This window comes from Bombina bombina, chromosome 7 (genome assembly GCF_027579735.1).
Source record: "Bombina bombina isolate aBomBom1 chromosome 7, aBomBom1.pri, whole genome shotgun sequence".
Lineage (NCBI taxonomy): Eukaryota > Metazoa > Chordata > Amphibia > Anura > Bombinatoridae > Bombina > Bombina bombina.
The window spans coordinates 402,017,020-402,039,920 of record NC_069505.1 but is presented as its reverse complement, the minus strand read 5'-3'; the positions used below and the strand labels follow the sequence as shown (position 1 = coordinate 402,039,920).

At 39.7% G+C, this 22,901-nt stretch overlaps 1 protein-coding gene across 6 annotated transcripts in view; it reads right to left on the bottom strand.

Moving 5' to 3' along the window:
* SEMA3B (semaphorin 3B) overlaps window positions 1-22,901 on the bottom strand; it is a 197,593-nt gene that overhangs the window by 111,803 nt on the left and 62,889 nt on the right. For all 6 annotated transcript variants that reach the window (XM_053721168.1, XM_053721172.1, XM_053721171.1 and 3 more), the window contains exons 2-4: window positions 8,045-8,193; window positions 4,790-4,944; window positions 4,641-4,703 (exon numbers count right to left, since the gene is read on the bottom strand). In XM_053721168.1, the coding sequence (XP_053577143.1) occupies window positions 4,641-4,703; window positions 4,790-4,944; window positions 8,045-8,150 (324 nt within the window). In that variant the 5' untranslated portion in view covers window positions 8,151-8,193. The remainder of the gene's footprint in view (window positions 1-4,640; window positions 4,704-4,789; window positions 4,945-8,044; window positions 8,194-22,901) is intronic.

Genomic DNA, 22,901 nt, shown 5'->3' with positions numbered 1-22,901 from the left:
CTTGATGACATAATTTGTATATTTTTCAATACTGAGCAGCCACTAGAAGTCAATAATTTTGCCTCTTTGGCTGGGGAAGCAAACATAAACAGAATTGCTTTGACCCATTGATTGACCCTCACTTCTTTCTGCTCCATATTTGTAATTAATTTAGACACAAGGCCTTTTATATTTAGTTAACACATACAGAGGTTAAAAAAATTAAGTATCCAGTATTTTTGTGAAGATTTTACTGGACAGTCTGTTAAAATACTGAAATGTCCGCTAAAATACTGGACACCTGGCAACCCTATTTATAATTAATACTTTCTAAATGTCCAAACACTTAATTGCAGAGTATATTAAACACACATATACACACACACATATATACACTCACACACACATATTTATACACACACACACATATACAGTATAAATATATATACACACACATATATACACTCACACACACATATTTATACACACACATATACACTCACACACATATATATATATATATACACATATAACGTATATATACTGTATATACATACACATGCATATACACTCACACACACACATATATACATATACACACACATACACACACACACACACATATATACTGTATATATACAGTATAAATATATACACACACACTGTATGCACACACATATTTATACACACACACATATACACTCACACACATACATGTATATATATATATATATATATATATATATATATATATATATATATATATATATATATATATATATACACACAGATATAACACATATATACAGTATACATACACATGCATATACACTCACACACACACATATACAAACACACCTTTATTTGAACACCCCAATAAGCGCACCCTTTACAGAGAAGACCTTTGACTTACAATACTGTGTCATACTAAAAGCTCATAAAGCAAACAGTATGACAGATCTCCTGTGATGTAAAATTAGTTGGAAAAAAAGGTGTGTCACCTTACATGCTCCTGTGTTTGTCACACTCCTGCACAGGGCAAACAGCACGGGCTGTGAGGTACAGATTCATTGGCATCTATTTATCAAGCCGTCAACCGCAAATACGCTGGAATTCCGCAGCGTATTTGTGGCGAGCCTGATTCCCCTTAGTTATCAAAGCCTACAGACCGGCAAAAGTAGAATTTTGTGACGTAACATACGATCAGCCGGACTCAGTCCGACACAGATCGATGCTTACGTCATTACAGATTTTCTGAATGCAAATTCGGCACAATCTGACTACTTTTGCTAGTTATCAAATTTCTACCAGGTACGCTCGCCACTATTCCGGCCCAGCGTACCTGGTTTTCAATCCGCCGCCCTAGAGGCGGCGGATACCATACATAGGAATCAATGGGAGTCTGAAAGCAGCGAAAGCTCATGTTTGCTGCTGCCCGATATCCTATTGATTCCTATGGTATAATAAAAGTAACGTTTACACCTAACACCCTAACATGTACCCCGAGTCTAAACACCCCTAATCTGCCGCCCCCCTACACCGCCGCCACCTACATTATACTTATTAACCCCTAATCTACCACCCCCTACACCACCTACATTATACTTATTAACCCCTAATCTGCTGCCCCGCCACCGCCGCCACCTACATTATACTTATTAACCCCTAATCGGCCACCCCGACACCGCCACAACCTACATTATACTTATTAACCCCTAATCTGCCCCCCCACACCGCCGCCACCTACATTATACTTATTAACCCCTAATCTGCACCCCCTACACCGCCGCCACCTACATCATATTTATTAACCCCTAATTTGCCCCCTACACCGCCGCCACCTACCTACATTTATTAACCCCTAATCTGCCGCCTCCAACATCGCCGCCACTATATTAAATTTATTAACCGCTAAACTTAAGTCTAACCCTAACACCCCCTAACTTAAATATAATTAAAATAAATCTAAATAAATATTCCTATCATTAACTAAATAATTCCTATTTAAAACTAAATACTTACCTGTAAAATAAACCCTAAGCTAGCTATAATATAACTAATAGTTAGATTGCAGCTAGCTTAGGGTTTATTTTTATTTTACAGGCAAGTTTGTATTTATTTTAACTACGTACAATAGTTATTAAATAGTTATTAACTATTTAATAACTTCCTATTTAAAATAAATACAAATATACCTGTAAAATAAAACCTAACCTAAGTTACAATTACACCTAACACTAAACTATAATTAAATTAATTCCCTAAACTAAATACAATTAAATACAATTAAATAAAATGATCTAAAGTACAAACCCCCCCACTAAATTACAGAAAATAATAAACAAATTACAAGATTTTTAAACTAATTACACCTAATCTAATCCCCCTAACAAAATAAAACAGCCCTCCAAAATAAAAAAAAAGCCCTACCCTACACTAAATTACAAATAGCCCTTAAAAGGGCCTTTTGTGGGGCATTGCCCCAAAGTAATCAGCTCTTTTACCTGTAAAAAAAAAGACAATACCCCCCCCAACATTAAAACCCAACATCCACACAACCAACCCTACTCTAAAACCCACCCAATTCCCCCTTAAAAAAACCTAACACTAACCCCTTGAAGATCACCTTACCGTGAGAAATCTTCACCCAACTGGGCCAAAGTCCTCAACGAAGCCGGCAGAAGTGGTCCCCCAGATGGGCAGAAGTGGTCCTCCAGATGGGCAGAAGTCTTCATCCAGACGGCATCTTCTATCGTCATCCATCCGGGGCGGAGTATAGTATAGTGTGGGTGTTTAGTGACAGGGTACCAATAAAGCTGGGAAAAAGCCAAAGAGCAGCGAGATCGATGACTGTTAGTTAACAACAGTCCGCTGCTCATCGCACCGTACTTGGTGCGTGGCTTTTTGACAGCTTTTTTGGAAATTTTGTAGAACATATTCAGGTCCGCGGCAGCGATGTTAGGCGATCTTAGGCAAGCGTATTAGTGCCGTCGAATGCAAGTAAGTTGACGGCTTGATAAATAGATGCCATTGTCTGCAGTCTTTCTACTGAGAATGATAACTACGTGCATAGATCAAGCCTAACAGCGCATGCACACCTTAAAGGGATAGTAAAGTCAGTCTTTTTTTTCTTTTTAAAGAAAACCTTTCCAATTTACTTCTATTTCCTAATTTTCTTCATTTTCTTTGTACCCTTTGTTGAAGAGTGAACCAACGTAGACTCATAAAAGCTCATAAGTGTGCACTTGTCGTTAGCACTCTATGGCAGCAGTGTTTGCAACAATGTTTGTAGCTATGTTATACATCTTTGCAAACACTGCTGCCATAGAGTGCAAAAGACACATGCACGCTCCTGAGCCTTCCTAAGTTTACTCAAACAAAGGATACCAAGAGGCCTATTCATTAAAGGTCTGTCAGACCTGATCCGACAGTGCGGATCAGGTCTGACAGACCTCGCTGAATGTGGAGAGCAATACGCTCTCCGTATTCAGCATTGCACCAGCAGTTCTTGTGAGCTACTGGTGCAACACCGCCCCCTGCAGATTCGCAGCCAATCGGCCGCCAGCAGGGGGTGTCAATCAACCCGATCGTACTCGATCGGGTTGAATTGTGGCGATCGCTATCCGCCTCCTCAGAGCAGACGGACAGGTTATGGAGCAGCGGTCTTTAGATAGATATGCCCCCATGAGACCTAAGCAAATTTGTTAACAGAAATAAATCAGAATTATTATTTTTTTATATAGAAAATAGGAAACAATGATCTGCCTCATTGTTTATGCTTTTTCATTATTAATGAATTTGAATAACAATAGGTTTGTTTCAAATGCCTTCAAAATATTATGTCCCTGGCTTTAAAAGGGAAATATTGTAACTGAAAATGGGACATTCATGTATAAATAATCAGTAGTTGACTAGAAGTGGAATCATTAAAGGGACAGTAAAGTCAAATTAAGCGTCCATGATTCAGGTAGGGCATGTAACTTTCCACCAAATTAGTCTATGAGGAAGCGCCACTAGGGGGCGTGAAACGCGTCAGCCTGTTTTTGTCTTTGCCTGCCCTCTGTTTGAGGATTCACTTGTTCTTTTTAACTTTGCTAATAAAGGTATGCTTTTATTTTTTCCTAACCTAGTAGTGCCTGCTCCCTTCTTGTCCGTTTTACATTATACGGCCTGATCAGCCGTTTCGCTATGGCACTCCAAATCCTTGAATATCAAAGTCTCAAAATATTACTTACTTGTGCATGCACGGACCGTTGGTTTAGTCCGTGTTCCGGAAACCCCCTTTTTCTGCATGTAACTTTCCAATTGACTTGTGTTATCTTAGTATCCTTTGTTAAAGAGTAAACATACGTAAGATCAGGAGAAGCAACTGGGAGCTAGCTAAACATATCTGGTGAGCCAATGATAAGAGGCATGTCAGTGTAGTGACCAATCACCAACTAGCTCACAGTACATCACAGCTGCGACTGAGCATACCTAGGTATTCTCTTCAACAAAGGATACAAAGAGAGCAAGTAAATCTGATAATAGAAGTAAATTGGAAAGTTGTTTTAAATGACATGCTCAGTCTGAATCATAAATGTTTATTTTTGGCTTTTCTGTCCCTTTAATGCAGGGATATAACATTTGCTTGTAATCTGCTGTGCCAACAACATACTCACATTGATGTCTTTCCCTGCCCAGTTGCACTCTTCTCTCCAATCCACAGGAGCCTGCCAGTAAATCTGGGGACAGCAAGGACATGTTACACAGGTTGTAGGCAATATGGTACCCAAATGTTTCATTTATTTCAGAAGAGTATTCATCTCACCATCAAGTCATTTTTGCTGATGTCTTCCAGACTTAAGGACATTAGATAGTTTTTGGCCCCAACAAAGAGACGTCCTCTCTCCTCATCTAATAAAAGTGTGTCAAAACAACAAGAGCGCTCTACCGTGTACGTCCTGAGACCGTGCCGAGACAGGTCTGTGAGAGGGAGAAAAGGGAGAGGATTGAGAGACAAGAAAGAGAGATTAGGATGGAAAAAAACGGGAAGAAAGGGGTAAAAAAATGCAGAGCACATTGAGTAGAAAAGATGGAAAGAGAAAAGGATAATAGGAAGTGAGATCAAGAAGAGAAATAAGGAGATGAATGCAGAAACATAGGGCTAGATTCATTAAAGCTGTAGAGGGGTCTCATTTAGGTGAGATCAAATTTAAAATGAATTGAGCCTCATTTCACCTATTTGTTTCAGCCTTTTATATGTGGCATTTCTTCCATTCAAATGTATAATTGCATGAGGTACCCAAAACATATTAAAAAGGGATATGAAACCGAATTATCATTTTTTTATGTGATTCAGACCAAGCATACAATTTTAAGAAAGTTTCCAGTTTACATTTATTATCAAATGTGCTTCATTCCCATGGTATTCTTTGTTGAAGAGATACCTAGGTAGCATCTGTAGCACAACATGTCAGGACATAGTTCTGCCATCTAATGCTCTTGCATATAGATAAAAGTCTTGCAAAACTGCTGCTATATAATGCTTCAGAAATAGGCAGGCTTCTGGGCTTATGTCACTGATTTTCAACAAAAGATACCAAACGAACGAAGGAAACTTGATAATAGAAGTAACTTATAACTTGCGTGCTCTAAAATTTTGGGTTTCATGTCTTTTTAAACGAGAACTACTAGCAACCTAGAAAAATAGTAATTACACCCAGAACACTTGGCCAGTAGGTTCTGCAAATGCATGTACTTGTTAGAGATGTGCATGTCTTATATGCTATTAGAAAGGATTCTTGCCGGATAGAACTAGTCACGGCGATCTAGCAGACGAGGGGTATTACAGGGCGCTCTCCACGCGTGGTTTGAATTTGTCTCCTAAACCTTGACTCTGTATGTAACATTTAAAATGACACAATTGCCCTTGTAAAGTTACTCATCTCGCAGACGTGTCTCGCTCTTTCAAAGCTGACGAAGTGGTTTCGCTTTTGTTTTTATGTTTCTTAAACTTTTTTCAGGTTTTCTTTTTTGCATGTGTTAGAGTGGACTGTTATATAGATGATGTTTTTTTTGTAATTTGTTTCTTTTAAAAGAGTTTTGTTGTGATGATGGTCACAGTGGTCTCTTGAGACTGGGGTCACAACTCTAGATTGCCCACCTGGGCCCTACATACAGTAGTGAAATAAATCCACCTGCATCATGTATAGCCCCTCTGTATGCCGTGCAAAATGGGGCTTGCAGTGTAAGGAAAGTGTTTGCCTTTACAATATGGTGACAGGGTTTCCAAGACGGCACCAGAGTACTGATGTCCAAAAAAACTTCCACCATATTTGTAAAGAAAGGCTGCACATTTCCTCTGTAACAGACTAACCAAGAGGAAGGGTGAACCATTGCTGTTGAAATGGGGGAGCCCTGCCACAGCTTTTGACCCAGGCTCCTGCAAGCTTTAGTTACACCTCTGGATCCCGTATCCTTCACAGTGAGACTATGCAACCAGAAGCAAACAGTTGTATGTCCATTGATTATAATAAAGCAGAGCTATGTTTTTTCAGAAAATATATTTGTTTTATAAATGGTTTTTATTGACTCTGGACCCTAGAGTTTAATGGCAGAAAATAACCCAAAGAACCATCAAGTCTGCCCATATTCCCTTTTTGAGCTGTAAGTTGAATTCATTTACAAGCTAGAAATCTGCATAGTCTTTGTCCTTAACTCCTCTACTGGAAGTCTGTTCTATGAATTAACCACCCTTGCTGTATGCAGCTTACTGCTGATGTGACTTAAAAAAAAGGGAGTTGTATAAATATGAGATAAGGAGAGTGTGAGAATAAAGGAACAATGGTATAGAGGAAGAAATAAGCAATGTTATGGCAGAGCAGTAAAACAGAGTTCGTTATTGTCTAGTGTCCTACAGTAACCCCAACACTAACTCCGGATATCTTAAAGGGACACTACACACTTGTTAATCACAGGACATTCATGTTGTGTTGCTATTGAATAAGATGTCAGCGAAGTCTAAATGTTTTAAACACAAATTAATAACCTTTTTCTTCAAAAGCCAAGCTCCACCAACCATTTGCTTTATTTGGAAAAGCCAATCGAGGCTTTAGTCTGCAAACAACAAGGCTAGTCAAGGTCATAATGTTATTATAAGGTGTTTTGTGTTGCAGTTGTTATCAACTAAAGCCAATTAGGGAAATACATGTAGCAGTGTTAGCCTTGAGCAATCAGCAGGTGCATTTAAAGTTCTGAGAATTAGAACATTCTCCATTTTCAGAGCTGCATAACGTGAAAAGGGGCAAAATAAATAAAAAAAAGATATTGCAAAGTTGTTTCATTACACAGAGCTAAACATTTTATATGAAAATCTTATGGTGTTAACTGTCTCTTTAATGGGTCGTTGTTCTCAAAAATGTTCAGTCACCCATATAAAAACGCAGCATCTAAAGAGATTATTTGTAAAAAGAGAGATACAATTTTTGATTTTAGATTTACATTTAAATTAATACAGATGTAGCAGTTGTGTATGTCCCACTAATCCTTATTGGCTGAGCTTCTTCCTATTAATGGTCATCAGCCAATCAAGAACTGATACTAGTATATTAGTACAAATTTAAATTTTAGGCAAAATATTTCAATACGTTTAAATGCTGTTCTTTTATAGAATGACAGAAAATCTTTGCACACAGTGTTGCATTAATTCCCAATGCCTTATTGCTCATGTTTGGATAATGGCTGTCTTCTGCGCAGCGCCATAGCCACTGTCTAAAGACTACAGGTTTTCTCCCCCAGTTATCTCTCATGGTTACATTCCACGGAATGCTTTCCTCCCCTATCCAGAGAGCATTTAATGCACTCTCAGCTCTTTGTGGTTGTGACAGCTGGGGGTCAGGGGTCAAGTGTGTTATTCCATATTAGTGCTTCTGAAAGGCCCATATATCAGCACACAAAGCAGCTTCCTGTTCTGAGAGTCCATAAAGAAACTTGAGTGGAGAATAAAGAGTTGGGGTTGTTAGAGCTTTATGATTTATAAAGAATGCTTTGTTTTTTAGGTGAAATTTCACCTGCGATCACTCACCTTGATAGGAAAGTTTTAGACGAGGGGTTATAGTGCTGTCCCCTGCTACAGCAATCCCACAGCAAAGCAGTACACAGAGGGATAGAAGCCTCAAGAAGGATCCCATCCTAAAGGTGGAAGAGGCAGCACTCGCTGGGGCAATCTGTAGTCTGAAAAAGAGAGTAGAAGAAGCAATTACAAACATTGGGAGAGAAAACAGACATTACAGGAGATTAGAACTGTTTGAGTGACAGAAAAAGGGAGGGAATGATTAAGTGAATAAGAAAGTTGGTCAAATAAGAAGGGAGGGAAGAAATGAGTGAGGGAGTGGGTGAAGGTGTGAGAGAGGAAGGGAGAGAATGAGGGAGAAAGTGAGTGAAAGAGTGAGAGAAGGGAGGGAATGAGTTAATGAATGAGGGTGTCATTAAGAGAGAAAGGGAGGGAATGAGCAAGGGAGTGAGTAAGAAGGGAGGAAGGGAATAAGTGAGAGTGTTGGTGGGTAGTGAGTAAGAGTGACTGTGAGAGGAAGTTAGTAAGAGAGTAAGAGAGGTTATGAGTGAGTGAATCATATCAGGTAACTATGTGAAGGAAATATTAAGTATTGTAAACAGCGGGCAAGTGTTGAGTGATGGAGTGCAGTGGAAGAGTGGTTATGGATGGAATGTGAGGAGGGGAGTGAATATAGATAGCATGTGATAGAGAGTGATTAGTGATTTGGTATATGTGGCAGTGATTAGGGATGGGGTTTGGAGAAAGAGTGATTAAGAATGAAGTGTGGAGGAGCAAGAAAAATGATGGAGCGTCAGAAAATGTTATTAGGGATCGAGTGTTAGGTAGAGTGATAAGAGATAAAGTATGAGGGAGAGTAATAAGAGATAAAGTATGGGGGAGAGTAATAAGAGATAAAGTATGGGGGAGAGTAATAAGAGATAAAGTATGGGGTAGAGTGATAAGAGATAAAGTATGGGGGACAGTGATAAGAGATAAAGAATGGGGGAGAGTGATAAGAGATAAAGTATGGGGGAGAGTGATAAGAGATAAAGTATGGGGGAGAGTGATAAGAGATAAAGTATGGGCGAGAGTGATAAGAGATACAGGATGGGGGAGAGTGATAAGAGATAAAGTATGGGGGAGAGTGATAAGAGATAAAGTATGGGGGAGAGTGATAAGAGATAAAGTATGGGCGAGAGTGACAAGAGATAAAGTGTTGGGGAGAGTGAAAGAGATAAAGGGCCAGATTATGAATAGTGCACTAATCACGCTAGAAGTAAACCTTTTGCGTCGGATAGCACTGGTATTTAATGTTGAAAGTAAAAAGGTATTTCTCTAACCCGGCATGAAAATATGAATATTTCACATTCCAATATTCTTCACATACAAGAATATGTTCTTTTTATTTATAAATACATATTTCTACATATATATATGATGGTATTTTGGTACAATATATATCTATACTTACATATATATATATATAGCATGTATAACAGCGTAAAATTGCTGTCCCCTCAAAATAACTCAACACACAGTCATTAATGTCTAAACCATTGGCAACAAAAGTGAGTACACCCCTAAATGGAAAGTCCAAATTGGGCCCAATTATCCATTTTCCCTCCCCGGTGTCATGTAACTCGTTAATGTTACAAGGTCTCAGGTGTGAATGGGGAGCAGGTGTGTTAAATTTGGTGTTATCGCTCTCACACTCTCTCATACTGGTCACTGGAAGTTCAACATGGCACCTCATGGCAAAGAACTCTCTGTGGATCTGAAAAAAAAAGAATTGTTGCTCTACATAAAGATGGCCTAGGCTATAAGAAGATTGCCAAAACCCTGAAAATGAGCTGCAGCACGGTGGGCAAGACCATACAGCGGTTTCACAGGACAGGTTCCACTCAGAACAGGCCTCCCCATGGTCGACCAAAGACGTTGAGTGCACGTGCTCAGCGTCATATCCAGAGGTTGTCCTTGGGAAATAGACGTATGAGTGCTGCCAGCATTGCTGCAGAGGTTGAAGCGGTGGGGGGTCAGCCTGTCAGTGCTCAGACCATAAGCTGCACACTGCATTAAATTGGTCTGGATGGCTGTAATCCCAGAAGGAAGCCTCTTCTAAAGATGATACACAAAAAATCCTACAAACAGTTTGCTGAAGACAAGCAGGCTAAGGACATGGATTACTGGAACCATGTCCTGTGGTCTGATAAGACCAAGATAAACTTGGTTCAGATGGTGTCAAGCATGTGTGGCGGCAACCAGGTGAGGAGTACAAAGACAAGTGTGTCTTGCCTCCAGTCAAGCATGGTGGTGGGAGTGTCATGGTCTGGGCCTGCATGAGTGCTGCCGGCTCTTGGGAGCTACAGTTCATTGAGGGAACCATGAATGCCAACATGTACTGTGACCTACTGAAGCAGAGCATGATCCCCTCACTTCAGAGACTGGGCCGCATGGCAGTATTCCAACATGATAACGACCCCAAACACACCTCCAAGATGACCAGTGCCTTGTTAAAGAAGCTGAGGGTAAAGGCGATGGACTGACCAATCATGTCTCCAGACCTAAACCCTATTGAGCATCTGTGGGGCATCCTCAAACGGAAGGTGCGGGAGCGCAAGGACTCCAGTGGCAACCTGTAAAGCTCTGGTGAACTCCATGGCAATGATGGAAAATAATGGTGGCCACACAAAATATTGACAGTTTGGACCCAATTTGGACATTTCCACCTAGGGGTGCACTCACTTTTGTTGCCAACGGTTTAGACATTAATGGCTGTGTGTTGAGTTATTTTAAGGGGAAAGCAAATGTACACTGTTATACAGGCTGTACTCTCACTACTTTACATTGTAGCAAAGTGTCATTTCTTCAGTGTTGTCACATGGAAAGATATAATAAAATATTTACAAAAATGTGAGGGGTGTACTCACTTTTGTGAGATATATATATCTGATGAGCATTAACTTGAATTGCGCTCAAGCAATCGCATTTACTTTCAAGCGCAATTTAATCAGCACGCAAACGAACACGAAAACTCGATATCGTTTGCGCGCAAATGTTTGCACTCCACTCGTAATTTTTGGCCCAAAGTATTAGGGAAAGTGATTAGGGATGGAGAATCTGGATGTGTTATTAGGGACGCTGTTAGCGAATGGATCACTAAGAAGGAACCACTGTTTAAGGGTCAAGATACATGGCTCTGAGCTTTTGGAAGGGCAAAGTGTTACTTTTATATTACACTCGCAGCAGTTATAGAAACCTACTATATCTGTACAAAAGAGGGGGTTCTGGGAGGAACATTGGGACATTCTTTCCTCTTCTAGTGCAAAGGACAAAGCCTCTGAAGGCTGAATAATGCTCCCAGACGCCAACTGCCACCACTTGACTGGGTGAAGGGCTTGTTTGGGTGAGAGAGAAAAGTTATGTGTGTTGGAGAATGTGAGAGAGACTGAATGAATTGAAGGAACACCAGGGTGAATGTCAGGAGGGAATGCTAAGAACTGAGAAGGAGTAGATGTTTTATGCACAGTGTAAAGGGTTAGGAACGTTTCACAAGCAGATGTATGATCTGCCCCTGTATTACACACACAACATGTGATGGCAGATGTATGATCCGCCCCTGTATTACACACACAACATGTGATGGCAGATGTATGATCCGCCCCTGTATTACACACACAACATGTGATGGCAGATGTATGATCCGCCCCTGTATTACACACACAACATGTGATGGCAGATGTATGATCTTCCCCTGTATTACACACACAACATGTGATGGCAGATGTATGATCCGCCCCTGTATTACACACACCACATGTGATGGCAGATGTATGATCTTCCCCTGTATTACACACACAACATGTGATGGCAGATGAATGATCTGTTCCTGTATTACACACACAACATGTGATGGCAGATGTATGATCCGCCCCTGTATTACACACACAACATGTGATGGCAGATGTATGATCCGCCCCTGTATTACACACACAACATGTGATGGCAGATGTATGATCCGCCCCTGTATTACACACACAACATGTGATGGCAGATGTATGATCCGCCCCTGTATTACACACACAACATGTGATGGCAGATGTATGATCTTCCCCTGTATTACACACACAACATGTGATGGCAGATGAATGATCTGCCCCTGTATTACACACACAACATGTGATGGTAGATGTATGATCCGCCCCTGTATTACACACACAACATGTGATGGCAGATGTATGATCTGCCCCTGTATTACACACACAACATGTGATGGCAGATGTATGATCCGCCCCTGTATTACACACACAACATGTGATGGCAGATGTATGATCCGCCCCTGTATTACACACACAACATGTGATGGCAGATGTATGATCCGCCCCTGTATTACACACACAACATGTGATGGCAGATGTATGATCCGCCCCTGTATTACACACACAACATGTGATGGCAGATGTATGATCCGCCCCTGTATTACACACACAACATGTGATGGCAGATGAATGATCTGTTCCTGTATTACACACACAACATGTGATGGCAGATGTATGATCTGTTCCTGTATTACACACACAACATGTGATGGCAGATGTATGATCTGTTCCTGTATTACACACACAACATGTGATGGCAGATGTATGATCCGCCCCTGTATTACACACACAACATGTGATGGCAGATGTATGATCCGCCCCTGTATTACACACACAACATGTGATGGCAGATGTATGATCCGCCCCTGTATTACACACACAACATGTGATGGCAGATGTATGATCCGCCCCTGTATTACACACACAACATGTGATGGCAGATGTATGATCCGCCCCTGTATTACACACACAACATGTGATGGCAGATGTATGATCCGCCCCTGTATTACACACACAACATGTGATGGCAGATGTATGATCCGCCCCTGTATTACACACACAACATGTGATGGCAGATGTATGATCTGCCCCTGTATTACACACACAACATGTGATGGCAGATGTATGATCCGCCCCTGTATTACACACACAACATGTGATGGCAGATGTATGATCCGCCCCTGTATTACACACACAACATGTGATGACAGATGTATGATCTGTTCCTGTATTACACACACAACATGTGATGGCAGATGTATAATCCGCCCCTGTATTACACACACAACATGTGATGGCAGATGTATGATCTGTTCCTGTATTACACACACAACATGTGATGGCAGATGTATGATCCGCCCCTGTATTACACACACAACATGTGATGGCAGATGTATGATCTGCCCCTGTATTACACACACAACATGTGATGGCAGATGTATGATCCGCCCCTGTATTACACACACAACATGTGATGGCAGATGTATGATCCGCCCCCTGTATTACACACACAACATGTGATGGCAGATGTATGATCCGCCCCTGTATTACACACACAACATGTGATGGCAGATGAATGATCTGCCCCTGTATTACACACACAACATGTGATGGCAGATGTATGATCTGCCCCTGTATTACACACACAACATGTGATGGCAGATGTATGATCCGCCCCTGTATTACACACACCACATGTGATGGCAGATGTATGATCTTCCCCTGTATTACACACACAACATGTGATGGCAGATGTATGATCTTCCCCTGTATTACACACACAACATGTGATGGCAGATGTATGATCCGCCCCTGTATTACACACACCACATGTGATGGCAGATGTATGATCTTCCCCTGTATTACACACACAACATGTGATGGCAGATGTATGATCTGCCCCTGTATTACACACACAACATGTGATGGCAGATGTATGATCCGCCCCTGTATTACACACACAACATGTGATGGCAGATGTATGATCTGCCCCTGTATTACACACACAACATGTGATGGCAGATGTATGATCCGCCCCTGTATTACACACACAACATGTGATGGCAGATGTATGATCCGCCCCTGTATTACACACACCACATGTGATGGCAGATGTATGATCTGTTCCTGTATTACACACACAACATGTGATGGCAGATGTATGATCCGCCCCTGTATTACACACACAACATGTGATGGCAGATGTATGATCCGCCCCTGTATTACACACACAACATGTGATGGCAGATGTATGATCCGCCCCTGTATTACACACACAACATGTGATGGCAGATGAATGATCTGCCCCTGTATTACACACACAACATGTGATGGCAGATGTATGATCTGTTCCTGTATTACACACACAACATGTGATGGCAGATGTATGATCCGCCCCTGTATTACACACACAACATGTGATGGCAGATGTATGATCCGCCCCTGTATTACACACACAACATGTGATGGCAGATGTATGATCCGCCCCTGTATTACACACACAACATGTGATGGCAGATGTATGATCCGCCCCTGTATTACACACACAACATGTGATGGCAGATGTATGATCTGCCCCTGTATTACACACACAACATGTGATGGCAGATGTATGATCCGCCCCTGTATTACACACACAACATGTGATGGCAGATGTATGATCCGCCCCTGTATTACACACACAACATGTGATGGCAGATGTATGATCCGCCCCTGTATTACACACACAACATGTGATGGCAGATGTATGATCCGCCCCTGTATTACACACACAACATGTGATGGCAGATGTATGATCTGTTCCTGTATTACACACACAACATGTGATGGCAGATGTATGATCCGCCCCTGTATTACACACACAACATGTGATGGCAGATGTATGATCCGCCCCTGTATTACACACACAACATGTGATGGCAGATGTATGATCCGCCCCTGTATTACACACACAACATGTGATGGCAGATGTATGATCCGCCCCTGTATTACACACACAACATGTGATGGCAGATGTATGATCCGCCCCTGTATTACACACACAACATGTGATGGCAGATGTATGATCCGCCCCTGTATTACACACACAACATGTGATGGCAGATGTATGATCCGCCCCTGTATTACACACACAACATGTGATGGCAGATGTATGATCCGCCCCTGTATTACACACACAACATGTGATGGCAGATGTATGATCCGCCCCTGTATTACACACACAACATGTGATGGCAGATGTATGATCCGCCCCTGTATTACACACACAACATGTGATGGCAGATGTATGATCCGCCCCTGTATTACACACACAACATGTGATGGCAGATGTATGATCCGCCCCTGTATTACACACACAACATGTGATGGCAGATGTATGATCCGCCCCTGTATTACACACACAACATGTGATGGCAGATGTATGATCCGCCCCTGTATTACACACACAACATGTGATGGCAGATGTATGATCCGCCCCTGTATTACACACACAACATGTGATGGCAGATGTATGATCTGTTCCTGTATTACACACACAACATGTGATGGCAGATGTATGATCTGTTCCTGTATTACACACACAACATGTGATGGCAGATGTATGATCTGCCCCTGTATTACACACACAACATGTGATGGCAGATGTATGATCCGCCCCTGTATTACACACACAACATGTGATGGCAGATGTATGATCCGCCCCTGTATTACACACACAACATGTGATGGCAGATGAATGATCCGCCCCTGTATTACACACACAACATGTGATGGCAGATGTATGATCCGCCCCTGTATTACACACACAACATGTGATGGCAGATGTATGATCCGCCCCTGTATTACACACACAACATGTGATGGCAGATGTATGATCTGTTCCTGTATTACACACACAACATGTGATGGCAGATGTATGATCCGCCCCTGTATTACACACACAACATGTGATGGCAGATGTATGATCTGTTCCTGTATTACACACACAACATGTGATGGCAGATGTATGATCTGTTCCTGTATTACACACACAACATGTGATGGCAGATGTATGATCTGTTCCTGTATTACACACACAACATGTGATGGCAGATGTATGATCTGTTCCTGTATTACACACACAACATGTGATGGCAGATGTATGATCTGTTCCTGTATTACACACACAACATGTGATGGCAGATGTATGATCCGCCCCTGTATTACACACACAACATGTGATGGCAGATGTATGATCTGTTCCTGTATTACACACACAACATGTGATGGCAGATGTATGATCCGCCCCTGTATTACACACACAACATGTGATGGCAGATGAATGATCTGCCCCTGTATTACACACACAACATGTGATGGCAGATGTATGATCCGCCCCTGTATTACACACACAACATGTGATGGCAGATGAATGATCTGCCCCTGTATTACACACACAACATGTGATGGCAGATGTATGATCTGTTCCTGTATTACACACACAACATGTGATGGCAGATGTATGATCTGCCCCTGTATTACACACACAACATGTGATGGCAGATGAATGATCTGCCCCTGTATTACACACACAACATGTGATGGCAGATGTATGATCTGTTCCTGTATTACACACACAACATGTGATGGCAGATGTATGATCCGCCCCTGTATTACACACACATGTGATGGCAGATGTATGATCCGCCCCTGTATTACACACACAACATGTGATGGCAGATGTATGATCCGCCCCTGTATTACACACACAACATGTGATGGCAGATGTATGATCCGCCCCTGTATTACACACACAACATGTGATGGCAGATGTATGATCCGCCCCTGTATTACACACACAACATATGATGGCAGATGACAACCATTTGCTCTCAAATATTGTAACAAATACAATTCTCAACCTTTCTCATAACTAAGTTATTGTTTTGTGATGTGTTTGTAAAATGGACCTTAGTGTAGGCGAGAGGCTGAGTTTTCTGACAACACTGAACATATGATGTTAGCTCTTTAATATAGGACAAGGGTTGGTAACAATCTATTGTTTGATTATTATTATCATGTTAACCGCTGTATATGAGCCCCCATTTATGTAATGTTGACGCAATCACAGTCAGCCATTTTCATTGTTTGTTGGCAGCACCTTATTATCAGTAAAGGAAGGGGCATTAACCCCAAAATGTTTCTTGCCTGATTCAGACAGAGCACTGGTTTTCAAACCTGATCTCAGGCCTCCCTAACAGGCCAGATTTTCAGGATTATCTTGGGCGAGAGCGGGTTAATATCAAATTTACTAATCAGCTGATTATTTCACCTGTGATCTAGTTCAGATATCCTCAAAATCAAGTTAGGGAGGACAGGTTTGAAAACCAGTGATGATACAATTTTAAACAATGTTCCAATTTACTTATGTTATCAAATTTGCTTCATTCTCTTAGTGTTATTTGTTGAAGGAACAGCAATGCACTACTGAGAGCTAGCTGAACACATCAGGTAAGACAATGACAAGAGGTATATATGTGCAGCCACCAATCAGCAGCTAGCTCCCAGCACTGCATTGCTGCATCTGACCATACCTATGTATGTTTTTCAACAAAGGATGCCAAGAGAATGAAACAAATGAAATAATATAATTGAATTGGATAAATGTTTAAAATCGGATACTCTAATGCATGCCTGTTCTGATCACAACCCAAATTTTCAATACTTATTAACAAATTTCCAAGGCACCTTTACTTTTTAAATGTTTTCAAATTCGAACAACTTTTCAACTTATTGCCGTGTTTCAAACATGCGCAAAACACACTGAAATTCCCCTGCCAAATTGGATGACAATGTCTCTAGATACAAACTCATCCTGATCAATTAATTAAAGTTAAAAAATAAATAAGCACTTTAACACTTAACCCAACAAACACACATGCCCACTTTACTATTAATGCCCCTTTTAAACACAACATATCTCAATGGTTTGGGATCACAACAGGTTAATTGCACAACTGCCACATAAGAGCATTACTATACACTATTAAAGGTGATGTAATCACTACCCCCCCCCCCAAATTGACATATTGTTTGTTGCTAATTGTGCACAACTAGTATTCTGATAACAAAATCACATTTTTTTAATAATGCAGATAACAATTTTGTGTTGTTTTCAACAGGCACAGATTTAAGCTTCATAGGAATCTTCATTATTTTGCCTGATTTCCTATAAATGAATTCCATAAAAAATGTAGTTACCTACATGATGTAATCTCATTGGTTGATATGTGCAGGAGCATATCTGCATCTAATTGGTCAGAGCAAAGGACAGAAGATAAACATGTTTAAAAGGGATCTCAAGGGGTGTGTCACTGGACTGTAAAAAAATTCACATTTTGCTAGCAAGTTTAGATCCTTTGCAATGCAGTTAATTTCTGATAAAAATGTAAATAAATCTAATTTTAGCTTGAAAGCTCACTATGCAGAATTCTGTATGTGAAAGCGAGACCCCTGTATTACAATATTAGGTCTAAAAAAAATCACAAAGAGTTGGAGTGATTCCAACTTTTGATCATCTCACTATGCAGAATTCTGTATGTGAAAGAGAGACCCCTGTATTACAATATTAGGTCTAAAAAATTCCAAAGAGTTGGAGTGATTCCAACTTATGAACTGTACTATACTGGAAAATACAAAATTGATGTTATACTAATAGGTTCATTTTTAATCCATCCCATCCAAGTGTAAGCTTGTAAATATTTGTAGGTGAGGAGCACTGTTTTACTGTAATAATAACACCCACCCACCACCTATTCACATCTGTATTAGATCAGTGGAATTCTTCTAACAGGTGTTTCCCATTATCCCATTATACAACACCTATCTGACTGCAAGGTGTCTGTGACCAAACTCTAGCAGATCCCTCTACAACTTCATAGAAATCCCACACATGAGACAGTGCCATGGTGCTAAGTATCACAGAGCCACACAATTTCTAATGCTAATATCTCTAGCATATTTTGAATGCAAATAAGGAACTTGTAAAGGGATCAGTGTGACCAGACAATCGGTGGGAATGGTAGATATAAGATGATAAAAAGATAGCGATATGTACTAGACTACAGTCCTCCCAACTTTGTCTTTTATAAGCCTAGAACAAGGTAACTAAGAAACAGCACAGTCATTTTCTATTACTTATTGTTACCTTTATTTGTTATAGAGCCCCCTTTTACCCCCCCTTTACTTCAATGGGCAAGTCAAAAGAATCTGTCTTGAAGGTTCAAGGCAGCTGTCACCTTTGTGTTTTTATGGGTGCTGCAGTAATTAATGGAAGTGCACCCCCCAAACTTCCATGGCTAGCATTGTGGCTGTGTAGCCCAGATAAAAAGTGTAGTATCCTTGATAAAAAAGTAGGTGTCCTTTGGTTTCAAAATAATTGAAATAAGGTAGAAAATGTGATGGGAGAGACAAAACAATGTAGCACCCACTGAGGGCAATCTGGGAGCTCTGAGCTAGTGAGTTTATACAGTAATAGTCCAAGATGCAATTAAAGAGACAGTAAACACCTTACTTTTTTATATAGAATGTTTAGTTATGTGTAGTAAAACAACTTTGCAATATACTTTCAATATTATATATTATATAATGTTGTAGATTTTGTCATGCTCAGAACTTGAAATACACATTGCATACTTATCAAGGCTAACCCTTCTACATATCTGTCCCTAATTGGCTTTATCAGATAACAATTGCAAAACAATGCACTTTATACCAACATAATCACTGTGGCTAGCCTTGTTGTCTGCAGTCTCAAGCCCAGATTGGCTCTCCTAAATTAAATAATGAAATAGTGGATGTAGTTTCGCTAATTGTTATTCTGTCATTCTAAAACAGGATAACAGAAATGTTTTGTAATCACAAGGGGCCAGATTACAAGTTGCGCAGCAAATCTGTTTTTCGCAGTTGCGAACACACTGCACGCGTTATGTTATTTCTGCATTTGGGGTTGCGCATGTATTACAAGTTGCAAAATAACTTTTTTTATGTGAAATTATTTCATTATCTCCATAGTTAAACATATGTCTATACATATAAATCCATATTTCTCTATGTATGTGTATGTTTGTCAATGTAAAATCCCTTTGTCAGCTTTTTTTTTTCTAACACCTGAGATCTCGTATCTTTGAGCCCTTAAAACTTTTGTGTGCAATATTTTTCTTTTAAATCATTTTATTAGACAGCATTAATAGGAGTTTAACTGTACTCTGTAATGTATTTTTGAAGTGTTTCGTTTAAACTTTATGTTTTAGAAAACTGTTAACTACAGCTCTTCGAGACTTGTAGTATCTGCGTAATGAAATTGATTATGAAAAGACCATATTGCGGGCGGAAAAAATCATACCGCACGCCCACATTGTTTACTGTCTATTTAAATCCATTGGGATTGTTATGTGTGTTTGCATATATGTGTGTACATAACTATATAGAAATACTTACATATATATTATTAGTTATTGAAATATTTCTTATAGAGATGTTAGTAGACACACTATTGTATACTGAATAATAATGGCCTTGTGATTGGTTAGATACATTATCTGCTTGCTCCGTATTGGCTTTAAAAGGATATTCCAGCCAAAATTGGAATCCACATGGACGATTTTCAGTTTTAAATAGAAACATTTTTGTAACATACACGTATTATCAAAAATGTTTCTAATAAAAGCTATAGCTGTTTCAAAAGTGTATTTAAGGGGATACTTACTGAACCCAATTTTTTTCTTTTATGATTCAGGTATAGCAGTCATTTTAAACAACTTTCTAATTTACTCCTATTATCACATTTTCTTTGTTCTCTTGCTATCATTATTTGAAAAAGCAGGAATGTAAGCTTTTTGGTTCAGCACTTGCTGATTAGTGTCTAAATGCAGCCACCAATCAGCAAGCACTACCTAGGGTGCTTACATTCCTGCTTTTTTCAAATAAAGATAACAGGAGTACAAAGTAAAATTGATAATTAGGCGTAAATTAGAAAGTTGCTTAAAATTGCCTGCTCTGTCTGAATCATGAACGAAAAAATTTGGGTTCAGTATCCCTTTAAGTGTGTACCGTGCACCAGCAAGCCTAAGATGCTTGTGCCATCTGGTAATGACTCCATTTGTTAATTGTTGACATGATACAAGCCCCCACTGGCGCTCTGATCAGCTGCAGTATTTAATATGCCAGGGGACTGAGAATATCTAGATATGCTTTACATGCACGTGCAGAGAAGAATGTTAAAGGGTTAGGAAAGTCAAAGTTAAATTTGCATTATTCAGATAGAGGATGTAATTTTAAGACTTTTAAATTCACTTCCTATTTTCAAATGTGGTTCGTTCTCTTGGGATCCCTTGTTGAAAAAGAATACACACATATCATACACTAGTGGGAGCTGCTGCTGATTGGTGCCTGCACACATTTGTCTCTTGTGATTGGCTAACTAGATGTGTTCAGCTAGCTGCCAGTAGTTCAATGTTGTTCCTTCAGCAAAGGATAACAAGAGAATAAAGAAAATGTCATAATAGAAGTAAAATGAAAAAGTTGTTTAAAAATGTATGTTCTATCCAAATCCTAAAATTAAATTTTGGGTGGTTTCCTGTTACTTTAACACTAAATCAGTGATGACTTTTACTAGAAGCATTTTTGCCAATACATGTACTGTATATTGCAAATATGTTTCTTTTCAAAGATATAAATAATCTATGTGCATTTCAATTTTGACTGGAATGTCCCTTTAACTGCCTTGGACAGTGCTGAAACACGTAGACACGGTGGTGTAACCCACTATATTCTGGACTGAATTTGTTTTTCATTTTTTTACACTTTCCATTTCAGTAAATACTTTCTATTTAAAATCAGAGTTTTGTGGAAGAGTCTCAAATGCAGGATAAAATTAGCAGTTGTCGAAGTCTGTTAAAACTGGGTGTACGTCCAGTAAGTTCATTTTTTCTTGAGCGAGATCCCAGTGCTCAAAGGGATTGGAAAGTCACAATTAAATTTGCACGATTCAGATAGAGCATTCAATATTAAAGTCATTTCTATTTTCAAATGTGCTTTGTTCTTTTAGTATCCCCTGTTGAAAAAAGAATATGCACATATCCTTCACTAGTGGAAGCTAGCTGCTGAACACATTTGTCTCTTGTGATTGGCTAACTAGGGCCTCCATCACATATGCAGCGTCACCCACAAAAGCCGGCGATGCCAGATTTTACGCGATTTTGGTATTACATATACGGCGTAGCATACAAGTTACGCGCGTATATTTCACCCTTTGGACGTATTTTTTTTAACCATAGACTAACATAGAACAGACGCACAATTTGGTATCCAATATACAGCGTAAGGACTTACGCGCGCAGAATTCAGAGAATCTACTCCATTCTTATCTCGCCACAAATTGCAGGGGCAGGAACCCTTGCACTGACTAAAAAAACAACGTAACTCCCTGGAAGCCTTAACAAACACATACATTTAAGCAGCATCTCAAGGTTAAAGGGACAGTATACTATGATATTGTTTTTTTAAGGTTTATTTGTGTATTTGAAATAGTTTGAAGCCACAACATAATCAAATGGATTGAGCTTGTAGGTACTTTATCACATTGTGGACATATACTTGCTTATTTACTTTAAATTTCTTCTCAAAACAATCAACAATACTTGGAGGAGAGAACAATGGGAAATCATAATTGTATTACCTTCATCTCTTTATATATGGGTTTATATATGAATTTTTTTTTTTTTTTTTTTTTAAATAAATTTTTTATTGAGACATTGAATGGAGATAACAGAATTGAGAGTATGTCCCAGCACGAAACAAATACAAAAAAAATAACTGATACATTTCACACATGGAAGGTATACAAGAATTAAAACATTGGTGTGCTAATATAGTATTTGTTATAGTAGTATCTAGTCAATAAAATTTCAATATTTATATAAAAGTAGGAGTCAGTGACATGGAGAATATCTAGGACGAAAACAGAGGAATAA